Source organism: Nyctereutes procyonoides, unplaced genomic scaffold, assembly GCF_905146905.1.
Source record: "Nyctereutes procyonoides isolate TBG_1078 unplaced genomic scaffold, NYPRO_anot_genome, whole genome shotgun sequence".
NCBI lineage: Eukaryota > Metazoa > Chordata > Mammalia > Carnivora > Canidae > Nyctereutes > Nyctereutes procyonoides.
Genome location: NW_026575025.1, coordinates 12,048,026 through 12,061,701, shown reverse-complemented (window position 1 = coordinate 12,061,701; position 13,676 = coordinate 12,048,026). Strand labels below are relative to the sequence as shown.

The 13,676-nt window shown below is 51.3% G+C and overlaps 2 protein-coding genes across 5 annotated transcripts in view; both read left to right on the top strand.

Annotated features, from left to right (window-relative positions):
* Window positions 1-367: 367 nt before the first annotated feature.
* Window positions 368-3,501, top strand: PRDX5 (peroxiredoxin 5). Of its 2 annotated transcripts, none has more exons than XM_055311798.1 (6): window positions 368-618; window positions 1,850-1,997; window positions 2,454-2,585; window positions 2,659-2,697; window positions 2,859-2,920; window positions 3,246-3,501. In XM_055311798.1, the coding sequence occupies exons 2-6, from the start codon at window positions 1,887-1,889 to the stop codon at window positions 3,349-3,351; spliced, it is 450 nt and encodes a 149-aa protein (XP_055167773.1). In that variant the 5' UTR covers window positions 368-618; window positions 1,850-1,886; the 3' UTR covers window positions 3,352-3,501. The 2 variants fall into 2 exon arrangements, with proteins under 2 accessions (XP_055167773.1, XP_055167764.1); XM_055311789.1 differs by having other exon boundaries at window positions 369-618; window positions 1,863-1,997.
* The window catches only part of CCDC88B (coiled-coil domain containing 88B), a 27,718-nt gene continuing 16,707 nt past the window's right edge, over window positions 2,666-13,676 (top strand). Inside the window, exons 1-3 of one of the 3 annotated variants that reach the window (XM_055311638.1) lie at window positions 2,666-2,697; window positions 2,859-2,920; window positions 9,910-9,993. In XM_055311638.1, coding sequence (XP_055167613.1) covers window positions 9,970-9,993 — 24 coding nt within the window. In that variant the 5' untranslated portion in view covers window positions 2,666-2,697; window positions 2,859-2,920; window positions 9,910-9,969. Of the gene's footprint in view, window positions 2,698-2,858; window positions 2,921-3,955; window positions 4,493-5,014; window positions 5,090-9,909; window positions 9,994-13,676 lie in introns of those variants that run through there. The other 2 variants (XM_055311653.1, XM_055311644.1) reach the window with 2 other exon arrangements.

The window sequence follows — 13,676 nt, the reverse complement described above, 5'->3', positions numbered from 1 at the left end:
GTAAAGCCGCCGCAGTGCAGGGGCCTTTGTTGAATGCAAAATAAACATGTTTTTCTCCTACACGGGCGGCCTGACACCATCGTCTCCTGCCCCTCGCTTCCGGGTAAGGAAACGCTGCAGTTAATCCGTAAATTACGCCCACCACAAGAGCGACAACCCATCCTTGCACGCAAATAAGCTGCGCTGCTGTCGAAAGCCCCGCCCACTTGTAACTGCCCTGGTTGTCCAGCCCCTGAGGTAAATAAGCCGAGCGCCCCAGAAGCTCCGCCCCTTGCTCGCGCCCCGACGCCTGCGCAGTGGCGGAGCCTGCGGTGGGCGGGCATGACTGATGCTCCGCCTCTCGCGGGATCCCGCGGGGCTTATCCTGCTAGGCCCCGCCCCTCGCCGCGCCTGGGCCGCGGGGGCCGGGCGGTCGTGCGCGCTGGGATCGGCGTGCAGCTGCTTTCGTTGGACGTCCTGACCGGCCGGGTGGGCTCGGGTTTCGTCCCCGCGGCTGCCTTCGGGTCTGCAGCATAGGCAGTGTCGACAGCCGGAGGGTGCCAGCAACGAGGCAGGGACTGGACGCTTGGCGGGGCCCACGGTTTCAGAAGCGCCGCCTCCGCTATGGCCCCGATCAAGGTGACCGCTGGCCGGGCCAGCTTGAGTTCCCCTCCCGCGCGTCTTCCCGGTGCCCTCCGTCCCGCCTGCGGGGAGAGAATCACCCTCCTTCCTGCCCTCAGGACCCCTGCCCGCCGCGCCGGACGCTCCTCCTGCGGTTCTCCCTCAGCCACACCCTTTTGCAGTCTCGCCAGTTTTAGGGACTTGTACCCCATCCACTGGACAGCTCCCAAAGCTCGCGAGCCTTCCCCTCGCCCCCTTTCCATTTCCACCATGCGGCACCAAGATGGGTCTCCACCATCTTTAGGGGTCTCCTCCGCCTTCCGGAACCGTCTCCTTTGCCGCAGGGCGCCTTTTCAACCCTCATACGTGCCCCTCCCCTCCAAACCTTCCTGTACGTTCTTGTTATGTTTTTGGGCATCATTCTTCACCCCATCGTCTGAAACAGGTGTTTTCTGTTAAAGCCCCTGTTTTGTCTCCTCCTTTCCGCTTCTCCCGCAGCTAATTCCCACCCTTCTGCTGAGTCTTTCAAACCCTCACCTGGAATGATCCTGGGAACCCTCCACATTCTTCTGAAACCTCCTCCTCCTTTATCTTCCTCCCACTCCCTGATTTGTCCTCCCTTCCGGTATTTCCTCTGGCTCCATGAAACCCTCACACACGTTCCTAAGTAGACTAATCCATCCCCTTTGAGAAATTCCTTTTATTTTATTCCCCCTCCCCAACTTTTCACCTTCTGCTGGTCTCCCTTTTTCTCTTCCTGAGAGCTGGACACTCAGACCTGGCCAGGGTCCTCTCCCTCCCTGTTGTCAGCGTCTCCTCCTCACCCCTTAGATAGGCCCCATGCATCTCCTCCCCTGCCTGCAGATCCCACTTCTTTCTGGTAAGAAAGAGACTCCTTGATTACTCAATCCCTTGCAACACCCAGAGAGGCCTCCTCCTCCATTTTCTGTTGTCACCAACAAACTGGTGAAAGGAATAGGGCCATCTTGAAACCTGGAGGATGTGGAGTAATCAGGCGGTGGGGGGAAGAGGGTAGGGTGGCAGGGAGGGACTGCTGGAAACTGGCTGGTTAGGACATTACAACTCTGTCAACTCTGCTCCACTAGAAGGAACTGCCTGGTCTGGTTTAACACCTTTCCTTTGGCCTCTTTACCCACCCCCTCACTCCCCAACTCCTTATTTCCTTGTCTGGCCTATCTCTAGTCATCTTTGCTCACTTTTGAAGTAACCAAAGTAACTCCTCATGAAGCCATTCCCTCTAGGTGGGAGATGCCATCCCTTCGGTGATGGTTTTTGAAGGGGAGCCTGGGAACAAGGTGAACCTGGCAGAGCTGTTCAAGGGCAAGAAGGGGGTGCTGTTTGGAGTCCCTGGGGCCTTTACCCCTGGCTGTTCCAAGGTGAGACCACCCTTCTGGGACTCCCTGGTTGGAATCTTGTGTACACATCTGTATTGTTCCTAAGTCCTAGGGCAGCTTGCGACAAGAACACATAGATAAGGTGACAGAAGGCCTATCAGAGCACTCAGAAAATAAGTGGAGGTGGTGAAAAGGTAGTGACATCAGGAATGCAGGAGAAAAGGGTCTTGTGATTAAGTCCCACCTGTCTTCTTGATGTTGCTGGTGATGGGCACCATGGAAGGTGCTTGGGTAAATAAAGTATAGTCATGTTCCTGGGATGAAGTTCATGGTGACTACCAAACACTCGAGTTTGGACCTGAGCTTCCTTGTGGCTTACGCGTTTCTAACGGTCTGATCAAAGATATTCAAAAGGAAATGAGGATTGCCTGGAGATAAAGGGTAGGCCAATGAGCAGAGGCAGTTATCCCTCTGCTGACCCTTCATTTCCCCTCCTAGACCCACCTGCCAGGATTCATGGAGCAGGCTGAGGCTCTGAAGGCCAAGGGGGTCCAGGTGATAGCCTGTCTGAGCGTTAATGATGTCTTCGTGACTGAGGCATGGGGACGAGCTCATAACTCAGGAGGCAAGGTGAGATGTGGACCCTGCAGGGGGTCAGGGGCCAGGCAGGGGATTGTTTTTTTGACCTTTACTTTCTCCTTAGGTTAGGCTGTTGGCTGACCCCACTGGGGCCTTTGGGAAGGTGAGTGCACACCAGCAACCCCCACTCTAGAGGGTGGTCCCTGTGCCGGGCCTTGGACACAGGAACTGGGAGGGACATGGCTAATGTGAGGAACAGCTGGTGGGGACAGGGCTTGGTCTATTCTGGAAGTTTCTAAGCCTTGTCTCTGCTTTTTCTTTTAGGAGACAGATTTGTTACTAGATGATTCATTGGTATCTCTCTTTGGAAATCATCGGCTCAAGAGGTAAAAGTAGGAGGGTCTTCTGTGGGGTTCCCCTGCACCCCTTCGACCTCCATTCCCAGCCTTCAGGCCTAGGCTGTTGTAATTGGCTTGGTGTCTCTCTCTTAAAGATTTATTTATTTTAGAGAGAGCGAGAGCATGCACACAAGTGTGCAGAGGTGAGCAAAGGGAGAGGGAGAGAGAGTCTTAAACAGACTCCATGCTGAGTGCAGAGCCTGATGAAGGGCTTGATCTCATGAACCTGAGATCATGACCTGAGCGAAAACCAAAAGTCAGATGCTTCACTGCACTACCCAAGTGCCCCTGGCCCAGTCTCTCTTTCTGGCAGGTTCTCTATGGTGATAGAGAATGGCATAGTGAAGTCCTTGAATGTGGAGCCAGATGGTACAGGCCTCACCTGCAGCCTGGCCCCCAACATCCTCTCGCAGCTCTGAGTGCCTGGGCCCAGATATACTCCTTCCACTCTTTCATGTTGCACCTGCCCAGCCCTGGACAAAGGGCCCACTCTGCTCCAACTTCAACGAGGTCCACCCAGTGGGAATTGTGACCAAATTTCTGCAATAAACATTTCAGGTTCTCAATGAGTCCTTGTTTTTTTTTTTTTTTTTTTTTTTTAAAGATTTATTTATCTGCGAGAGAGTACAGGTGTATTGGGGGGTAGTGGGGGGTGGGGAGAGGCAGAGGGAGAGAAGCAGACTCCCTGCTGAGCTTGGAGCCTGGACATAGGGCTCAATCTCATGAACCTGAGATCATGACCTGAGTTGAAATCAAAAGAGTCAGATGCTTAATCAACTGCACCACTGAGGTGCCCTTACTCCTCGATTTTGAATTGCTGATTTGCTGAGGGCCAGGCCTTAAGACAATCACAACTGTGAAGGTAGTGGGCAGGAGCCTAAGGGGTACTAATGAGGTGGGGGGCCTGATTTTATTAAGGACATAGGGAGAACATTTGAATGAAGTGTTATGAAGCATCAATATACAGGTTGGGAAAGGGCCAGTGGTCCAAAGAGCAAGGGACAGAGCAGTCTGTGTAGAGGGAATAGGCCCTAGGCATACACAAACTTGGCTTGCAGCCATGACATTTTTCTTTTTCTTTTTTTTAGATTTTTCTTCATTAGAGAGCTTGCTTGCATAGATAGGTGGAGTGGCAGACAGAGGGAGAGGGAGAAACAGACTCCCCATTGAGCAGAAATCCTGGCTTGGGACTTGATCCCAGGACCCTGGGATCACGACCTTCCTTGAAGGCAGACCTAACCAACTGCCTCGAAGGCAGACCTAACCACCTAACCAACTGAGCCATCCAGGTGCCCCAATGACCTTTTGCATTTGATCTCTGGGTGTTGGCTGACTTCATGTAGACTTTAAACCTCAGGGTAGGAGCTTTGGCTCTAGCTACCGCCCAACCTGGGCCAGGCTTTTGCCCCACCATTCTTTTAGACCGTGTCAAACCCCTCCCAGGAGCACCTGCACCCCAGGAAGGGCTTCTGGCACTTTGGGCCCCACTGATAGAAAGGGCTCCATCTGTGGAGGCAGTACTGGCTTAATCCAGGAGAGCTTCCTGGGAGAGGAGTCTAGGTGAGTTGTTGGGTAGAGGAGGAGATGCCAGTGAGGCCTGATTGGTGCTGGCTGTACTGTGAGGGGCTGTGGGTCAGGAAGGCCAGCAGGGATTGGGGCTGCAGGCCATTGCTGTGTGTAGGCCCTGCTCTTGGGCCTCTGCTTTTTGCCTGTGGGAAGTCTTGCACTTGGCATCAGGCAGCAATCACTAGGCCTCTGCTGTGTTTAGGAGCTCATAGTCTTAAGAAGGGTGGACACTTAGAGCTGCCTCTTGAGGTGTAGTAAAAATCCTCATGATCCTGGGGGGTGTGAGCCTGAGGGTCTCAGGTGGAGAGAGTGCTGGAATCAGCGGCTAGGCTCTCTGAGCCTCCTGTCACGTTGGCTGTGTGCCCTACTGCTCTTCCCTGCAGAGCTTATGCTGCCCTGGCACCTCTCCACTGTAAGCACAAGCCAGTCTCTGTTGCTGCCACTCAGCAGCTTGTTTCTTTCGCTCCTGGACTCTTCGTCTGAGGCCCAGGAAGGCCTCTGAGAGTGAGTGTCACCTCCAGGGTCCTGTTGCTATTTCCTGGACCTCTTGGCCAGCCTGAGGAGGCTTCTAGGGCCTGTGTAGCCCCTTTGGTGAGCATGATGGGAGTCAGGTGTGAGTGCGGGTGGCCACCTATCTTAGCTTGCTGGGGTGGGTGGTGTCCTGTTAGCTGCTGTGGATATTGGAAGCCCTGGGATCAATGATCACATTATAAGAGAATGGGGCAGAGCTTCAGCTCCTGGGTGGACCTGTTGTATTTCAGGCTTGTAGATAAAGGGCAGGCCAGGGCATAGTGGCCTAGACCAGTGGGTTCTGGAGGCCTGGAGCTGTAACTGGCAGGGCAGTGTAGGCGTGAGCTTCCTGGGCTGTTGGTGGCCAAAGGGCTAATGTTTTTGTTTGTTTTAAGATTTTATTTACCTATTCACGAGAGACACACAGAGGTGGAGACACAGACAGTGAGAGAAGCAGGCTCCCTCTGGGGAGCCTAATGTGGGACTCAATCCCAGGACTCCAGGATCACACCCTGAGCCAAAGGCAGACGCTCAATGGCTGAGCCACCCAGGTGTCCCAAAAGGCTAATCTTAAACCATGAGATATTCACCCAACACATCTCCAGATAAAACTCACCCACCTGTCCTGACCTTCCCAAGGGCACAGGAACTCTGAACTGGAAGGCCAAGGATTTTACTTGGTATTAGTAGTTCTGGCCTTTTCTGGGTCAGGAGTCCCTTTGAGGAGCTGCTGAGAGTTATGCCCTTTTCCTTAGAATGTGCACATCTTCAGGTGCCTGGGGGGCTCAGTCGGTTAAGCATCTGCCTTCTGCTCATACCATGATCCTGGGGTTGGGCCGTGTCCTGTGTTGGGCTCACTGCTCAGCCAGAAGTCTGCTTCTCCATCTTCTTCTGAGGCTCCCCTGCTTGTGCGTGTGTGCTCTCTTTCTCTCTCTCCCCCAAATAGATAATAAACAAAAATCCTAAAAAAAAAAAAAGCTGCCGACCTTGGGTAGGCTATTTAGTTTCTCTGCTTCCCTCATCTTTAAAGTAGGAATAATCCAACCTACATCATATGGCTGTTGGGAACAAATGAGAGAGTTTAAGTAAAGCATTGGGCACAGTGCCTAGCATGCAGTAAAAAAACAAAACACGGTTAAAAAGAGAAAAACAACAAAAGAATCCTTGCTCTCCACCATGCAGCCTGCATGTCAGTAGAGAAAGAACTAGAAAGACACCTGGGTGGCTCAGTTGGTTGAGTATCTGACTCTTAGTTTCAGCTCAGGTGATCTCAGAGTCCTGAGACCTCATCTGGCTCCACTGAGCTCAGAATCTGCTTGGGATTCTCTCCTTTTCTCCATCTCTGCCCCTCTGTGCATGCTCTCTCTCTTAAATAAATAAATACATACATACATACTTTAAAGATTTTTTTTTTAAAGATTTTATTTATTTATTCATGAGAGACACAGAGACGGGGGTAGGGGGGAAGCAGAGACACAGGCAGAGGGAGGAGCAGGCTCCATGCAGGGAACCTGACACGGGACTCGATCCCGGGTCTCTAGGATCACACCCTGGGCTGAAGGCAGTGCTAAACCGCTGAGCCACCCAGGCTGCCCTTTTTTTTTTTTTTTTTTTTTTTTTTTTTTTAAATTTTTTTTTTAATTTATTTATTTATGATAGTCACAGAGAGAGAGAGAGAGAGAGAGAGAGGCAGAGACACAGGCAGAGGGAGAAGCAGGCCCCATGCACTGGGAGCCTGACGTGGGATTCGATCCCGGGTCTCCAGGATCGCGCCCCTGGGCCAAAGGCAGGCGCCAAACCGCTGCGCCACCCAGGGATCCCCCAGGCTGCCCTTTTTAAAGATTTTTAGGGGATCCCTGGGTGGCTCAGCGGTTTGGCGCCTGCCTTTGGCCCAGGGCGTGATTCTGGAGTCCCGGGATCGAGTCCCACGTCGGGCTCCTGGCATGGAGCCTGCTTCTCCTCCTCCTGTGTCTCTGCCTCTTTCTCTCTCTGTGTGTGTCTATCATAAATAAAAATAAATAAATAAATCTTAAAAAAAAAAGATTTTTATTTGTTGAGGGGCAGCCCGTATGGCTCCCCACCACGAAGATGGACCTTGAATCTCATGAATTCTTTAAGATTTTTATTTATTGGGCAGCCCCCATGGCGCAGCGGTTTAGTGCTGCCTGCAGCCTGAGGTGTGATCCTGGAGACCCAGGATCAAGTCCCACATTGGGCTCCCTGCATGGAGCCTGTGTCTTTGCCTCTCTTTCTCTCTCTCTCTCTCTGTCTCTATGAATAAAATCTTAAAAAAAAAAGATATTTATTGATTCATGAGAGACACAGAGAGAGAGAGGCAGAGACACAGGCAGAGGGAGAGGCAGTGGGACTCGATCCTGGGTCTCCAGGATCAAGCCCTGGGCCGGAGGCAGGCGTTAAACCACTGAGCCACCCAGGGATCCCCCCGACTCTGCCATTTTAAACATCTGCCTTCTATCTCACAATCCAATGTGGCTGTTTGAGTTCCAGCCACCACATCTAGAGTCCAGCCAGCAAAAAAAAAAAAGGAGGAAATGGGGAACAGGAGATCGAAGGTCCACACCAGCTGTCTTTTAAGAAGGTGTTCTGGAAGCTCTCATGTATCATTTCCACTTAAATCTCACTGGCCAAAACTTAGTTGCTTGGTCACACTAGCTACAAGAAGGGCTGGGAAATGTCAACTCTATTACTGGCTGCTATGTTTCTTTCTTTCTTTCTTTCTTTCTTTCTTTCTTTCTTTCTTTCTTTCTTTCTTTCTTTCTTTCTTTCTTTTTCTTTCTTTCTTTAAGGATTTTATTTATTCATTCATGAGAGACACAGAGCGAGTGAGAGACACACACAGAGAGAGAGGCTGCCATGTTTCTAACTAAAAAGCCAGGGGTTCCATTGCTAAAGGAGAAAGGGAAAAAGGAGACTGGGAAGAAATGAGCATTGTGGGCTACACAGGGATCGTGTCTGAGCACAGGGACCTTTGGGGGCTCCATTGCCCCCAAAGGATGGGAGCACCTGCTGCCACTCCCATCAGCATGGCAGGGACACATACTAAGCTGTCCCATGTCCCTGTGTGGTCACATCATATCCCCAGTGATCCCTCTCCAGCCTCTCTCCTGTTCCCTGTAATTTTAGTCGCCACAGTCACCCCAATTCCCCAGCCTTGGGGGCCTCCAGCCTCTTTAGCATCTCCTGACAATGTTCACCACCTGGGATGCCCCTCCCTTTCCTACAGCTGGCCTAAGTGCTCTACCTTTTGAGGTCCCGGTGGATCCTGTTAGCTGAGGACCATGTCTATTCCGGCCCTGCCTAAACTAGTCTTCGTGGGCCACCCCCTCAGCTTCAAGGATGGAGGAACTTTTGACATATAATTCATATATCATAAAATTCACTCTTTAAAAGTGCACAGTTCTGAGCACGCCTGGGTGGCTCAATGGTTGAGCGTCTGCCTTTAGCTCAGGTTATGATGCTAGGGTCCTGGGATGGAGTCCTGCCTCGGGCTCCCTGCAGGGAGCCTGCCTCTCCCTCTGTCTGTGTCTCTGCCTCTCTGTGTTTCTCATGAATGAATAAATAAAATCTTTTTTTTTTTAAAGTACACAATTGAGTGGTATTTAGTCTCACCAAATTGCACTACTGTCCCCACTACGAAGATAGACTTTGAATCTCAGTGACTTCTCCCAAGATGAAGTTGCTCGTCTATTCTGAGCCACAGGCGTGTGCACACACTAGTTATGAAAGGTGTGTTTCAACTTCCAGGGCTCTGCTCGCCCACATGAGCCCTTCGGGTCACATTAGGTGTCTTGCACTTTGTGACTATTTGCCGAGCGTCATCTGGGTGCCGGGTCCCCTGCTGGGCTCTAGGGACACGGAGATGCCGTGCGACTCCAGGCACAGAGCTCCTGTCCTAATGGAGCTGGTGCTTGTCTCGACATGCCTATAGTCCCACGGGGGGTACCAAACCATGGGTGAGCGCTTACAGTGTGTGGGAGGGGGGCTGTGAAGGGGAAGCCCAGACTTAGGTGTTCAGGGTATGACAGGATGCTGCCCACCAGCCCACTCCTCCAGGGGGTAATGACTTCTAGCTGTGGCTAGAAATGAAGAGACAGTCCAGTGAACAGAGGCAGAAAGGGTGTTCTAGGTGGTGGGAACAGCCTTGCTACAGCCCAGAGGTGAGGGAGGGGAGTCAGGTCTGGCCTGAGTGGACCATGTAAAGGCAGGGATTTGGGGGTTTTGTCCACAAGCCACAGCCTGGTTGTCTTCTCTTGGTGGACATCTGGGTGCCTCCAGCATTTGGCTAGAGGCAGCTTCAGAGACTTTTCTATTTTTGTTTCCTCTCGGGCTCCTTCCTCAGGGCATGTTCCCAGATGCTGGAGTGTTGGGTCTGGTGGTTTTATTGGTCTCTGGAACTCCGAGGCTGTTTTGATAGCCACCAGTGATGTGTACATGTGCTTCTCTCCTCACCATGTGCCAATCCGAGTTTTACCTTCTGGATTTATTTTTGCTAGCTTAATGGGTATTTAATGGTACCTTGGAGCTGCCTTTAATGCATATGTTGTTAATTATGAGGGAGGCTGACAACCTTGAGGCTTGGCATTGTTCTCCCCATGCTTGCTGACTGGGTGCTGCTCTCCTGCCAGACAGCAACAATGCAACAAGAAGCCAGGGAGCTGCTGCGGCTTTTGGAGTCCCCCAAGCAACCTTGGGTTTACCCTTGATTTTACTGACCCTGCGCCCCTCTGCACCTCACTTCCCTTGCCTCTGACATAGGAATTCATTTGCTCAAAAACATGACTTGGGCTGCCTTCTGTTTTTTTGGCTCTACCTCTTTCTGGCTGTGTGGCCTTAAGCAAGTGACTTAACCTCTCTATATGTCATTTTCTTCATCATAAAAGGGGGATGATAATCATAGCAGCTGCATTTTACATCTGTGGAGAGGATTAAGTGCTTAATACATGTGGAGAACAGAACTGGCCCAGGTAAGTGATCCGCACGTGTTGGCACGCTCATGGTTTCTGTGGCTCGGCACCTTGTGAACGAGGGAAGATGCAGAGCAGAATGAGGCTGGTAGGGAAAAGGACTGGGGTCTGCTTCAGAAAGGGGAAATCTTTTCTGAGAAATAGGCTATTAAGCAAGACCAGCATGGTGGGAAGGAGCCAGATGTGGGGTGTTGGGGGGGAATTTGTGTGTGTGTGTGTGTGTGTGTGTGTTTCAGGCTGGAGGAACAGCAAGTCCCCAGGGGTCCAGGGTGAGAGTCTAGCAGCAGAGAGGGCCCTGTGACAGATGAGGTTGGGGGGAGCACGGGATGAGGCTGTGTGGACAGCTGGGGCCACTCGGCAGGGCCTCTACCTCAAAGGACATGGTGAGAGGTTGGGACTTGATTCAAAGCAGAGGGAGAAGCCATGGGAGGGTTTTAAGCAGGAAAGGGTCATGAGCCAGTATTTCCAAAAGACTCCTTGGATGCTGGGTGGAGGCCGCCTGGAGGAGGATTGGTGGCTGACATCTGCCTCTGTAAAAGTCTCAGGGTGAGGCAGGGCGGGTGCCCCCTAGGAGTGTAGGGGCACGCTGGGGAGAGCAAGCTGAGTGTCAGGTGCTGTGTCATGCTCTCTTCAGCTGCTAGGGCCCATGTCTTGCAGGTGTACCCTGAGTCTCTGGGGACCCAGCCTGGCACCAGACCTCCCTGACTCTGGCTTCCCATGGCCTCCTTCCACCTGGGCAGCTCATTCAGGCCATTCTGCTGAGCATTTCTGCTCCTGTCTGGCTCTGGCTCCACTATTTCTACCCCTAGATGGTGGATAGGAAAACCAACCCTTTTTAGCACTTGGGTGGAGACCCAACACCAGAGGCTCAGGTGCCCTGAAGGTCCTGGAAGCTATGTTTTGTTTTTAATTCTTGAGATTGGGGCCCTGAAACTTCTGGTTAGGGAACTGGGCCCTGGCCAGGCCACAGGGGTGCCAGATGGGGCTCTGGGCCTGCTGTAGGCAAAGGGCAAAAGTGGTTCTCTGACCCAGCCCTGGTCGGTCCCAACTTGCCCTGGCCTCCCCAGCTCTGCTTCCTCAAACCTGAGAGCCCTCCTGCCTCTGGCCTTTGGGGTTGGACCAGGGCTTAACCAGACAATTCAAAACCAGATGAGTGGGATCCCTGGGTGGCGCAGCGGTTTGGCGCCTGCCTTTGGCCCAGGGCGCGATCCTGGAGTCCCGGGATCGAATCCCACATCGGGCTCCCGGTGCATGGAGCCTGCTTCTCCCTCTGCCTGTGTCTCTGCCTGTCTCTCTCTCTGTATGTCTATCATAAAAATTAAAAAAAAAAAAAAAAAGTTCTGAGAAAGAATCAGAACTTTAAAAAAAAAAAAAAACAAAAAAAAAACCAGATGAGCCCTGTGCAGATGGGAAACTGAACCCTGAGGGAGGAGATTGTAGTTGACTATGTTGTCCATTTGTCTGTTTGTCTTCCTCTGTTTCTTGCCTGCTTCCTGGATCCCCATGCTGGCAATAGTGGGAACTGAATTTCCTTAAAAACTGCCAGAGGGGTGCCTGGGTGGCTCAGTTGGCTAAGCGTCAGACTCTTGATTTTGGTTCAGGTCATGATCTCGGGGTTGTGGGATTGAGGTCTGTGTTGGGCTCCGCACTCAGCACCCAATCTGTTTGTCCCTCTCTCTCTTACCCCTCTGCCCCCACCGTATGCATGCACTCTCTCTCTCTTTCTTTTTTTTTTCTCTCTTTCTCTCAAAACAGATAAATAGATAAAATCTTTAAAAAAAAAAAGGCCAGAAAAAGATAACTGAGAAGGGCAGTCTCTATAGCACTGCAAATATTTAAGATATTTTTCAACAAGACAGAGTTAAATGATGATGGACTAGGGGCACCTGGGTGGCTCAGGTCATAATCCTGGGGTCCTGGGATCAAGCCCCGCATCGGGCTCCCTGCTCAGGGGGGAGTCTGCTTCTCTCTCCCTCTCCCTCTGTGCTCTGCCTCTCTCTCAAATAAATAAGTAAAATCTTTTTAAAAATAAGCCAAAAAATGTCTCTATGACATAGATTTTAAAAAACATAAATGATGATGGACTAGCAACATAGTAGAATACCACACAGCCATTACAAAGGCTAAAACCAATGAACAGAAAAGAAGCAGACTGTAAAATATTTTAAGAAGGATGAAGGTACACAGCCCTGGATGTGTGGTTGCATCCACCTGTTATAGATGGACATGGGCACAACATCTCAGAAGGGATACAGAACATGCTAGCAGGGGATCTGAAAGTAGGGGTTGGGATGAGGGGGGAAACTTGTGTCTTCTCTATACCGTGATGTACTCTTTTTTAAAAAAGATTTTGTTTATTTATCTATTTAGAGAGCGTAGTGGGTTGGGGCAGGAAGGGAGGGAGAGAAAGAATCTTCAAGTGACTCCCCACTGAGCAGGGAGCCTGATGTGGGGCTCAATCCCACAATCCTGAGATCAAGACCCGAGCAAAAGAATCAGTTGCTCAACCCACTGAGCCATCAGGTGCTGCCCCTCCTTATGCACTCTTGACATTTTTGGCCATGTTTCTGAAAAAAAGTTTCAAGGGAAAATCTAGCCAAAGGCAAGGAACTACTGCTAAACTGACAAACATCTCTCAACAGCTAACTCAGCCTTGAAATCCCAGGCTCATCCCTCGCATCCACTCTCCCCGAAGCCTCCCTCTGCCTGATTCAACTAAACCAAGTCACAGAACCAGCTGGAGGTGCAGCTTAGCGTGTGTGGAGTGACGGATGTGAAAGCAATTGGTGACACAGTCCCTGCCTCTGAGGCTTGAGGAAGGGTGTGTGCCTGAGTGATGTTGAGCAAGGCAGGGCACCCTCCTGGCTGCCAAGGATGAGGCCCAGTTACTGTGCTTGGCTAACCCAGAGCAAGTGTTCCGGGAGGACTTCCTGGGCTGGCATCCTTGGGGGGTACAAATAGAAGTTCAGATCCACTGGGGGGCAAATCTGGACAGACCCTTGATATTATTAACACTAAAGATAACAACCACACCGGGGACCATTTAATGAACACTTCAGCAGAGTAATGGCTCCTGGAATCCACCTAAGGACTCTCTGATAGGATTATCTGCATTTCCAGATGCTTCTTGAGAGGGTTGCACAAGGGGATGTGCTCTTCTGCTAACAACCCTGCAGGGCTTCCCATTGCCTAGGGAGACCTGGCTCGCCCTGGCCATGAGCTCCTTGCTTTTTACACACTGGCCCCACTGCCTTCCTTTAGTTGGTTCTACCACTTCATAGCTGTGTGACTTTGGGTGAGTTAGTAGCCTCTCTGAGTCTGTTTCCCCCTCTGTGAATTGGAGACCTTTAGTCACATATTAATCCAACACAAATAAGTCCAGAAGTGTAAAGTACACGGGCAGGGGGATGGGAGAGAGAGACTCTCAAGCAGGCTCCCCACTGAATGTGGAGCCTGATATAGGGCCCGATCCCACGATCCTGAGATCATGACCTGAGCCAAAACCAAGAGTCTGACGCTCAACCCGACTGAGCCACCCAGACGCCCCAAGTGTAACGTTCTTGTAACCATGGCTGGCTCCTGGTAAGCCTGTTTGCCATGGTTGTTGTTACCTTATATTTTATCAAGTCTAAGATGTCACCCATCGTAAAAGATGCCACTCAGGGAAAAAAGAATGCTGCCAG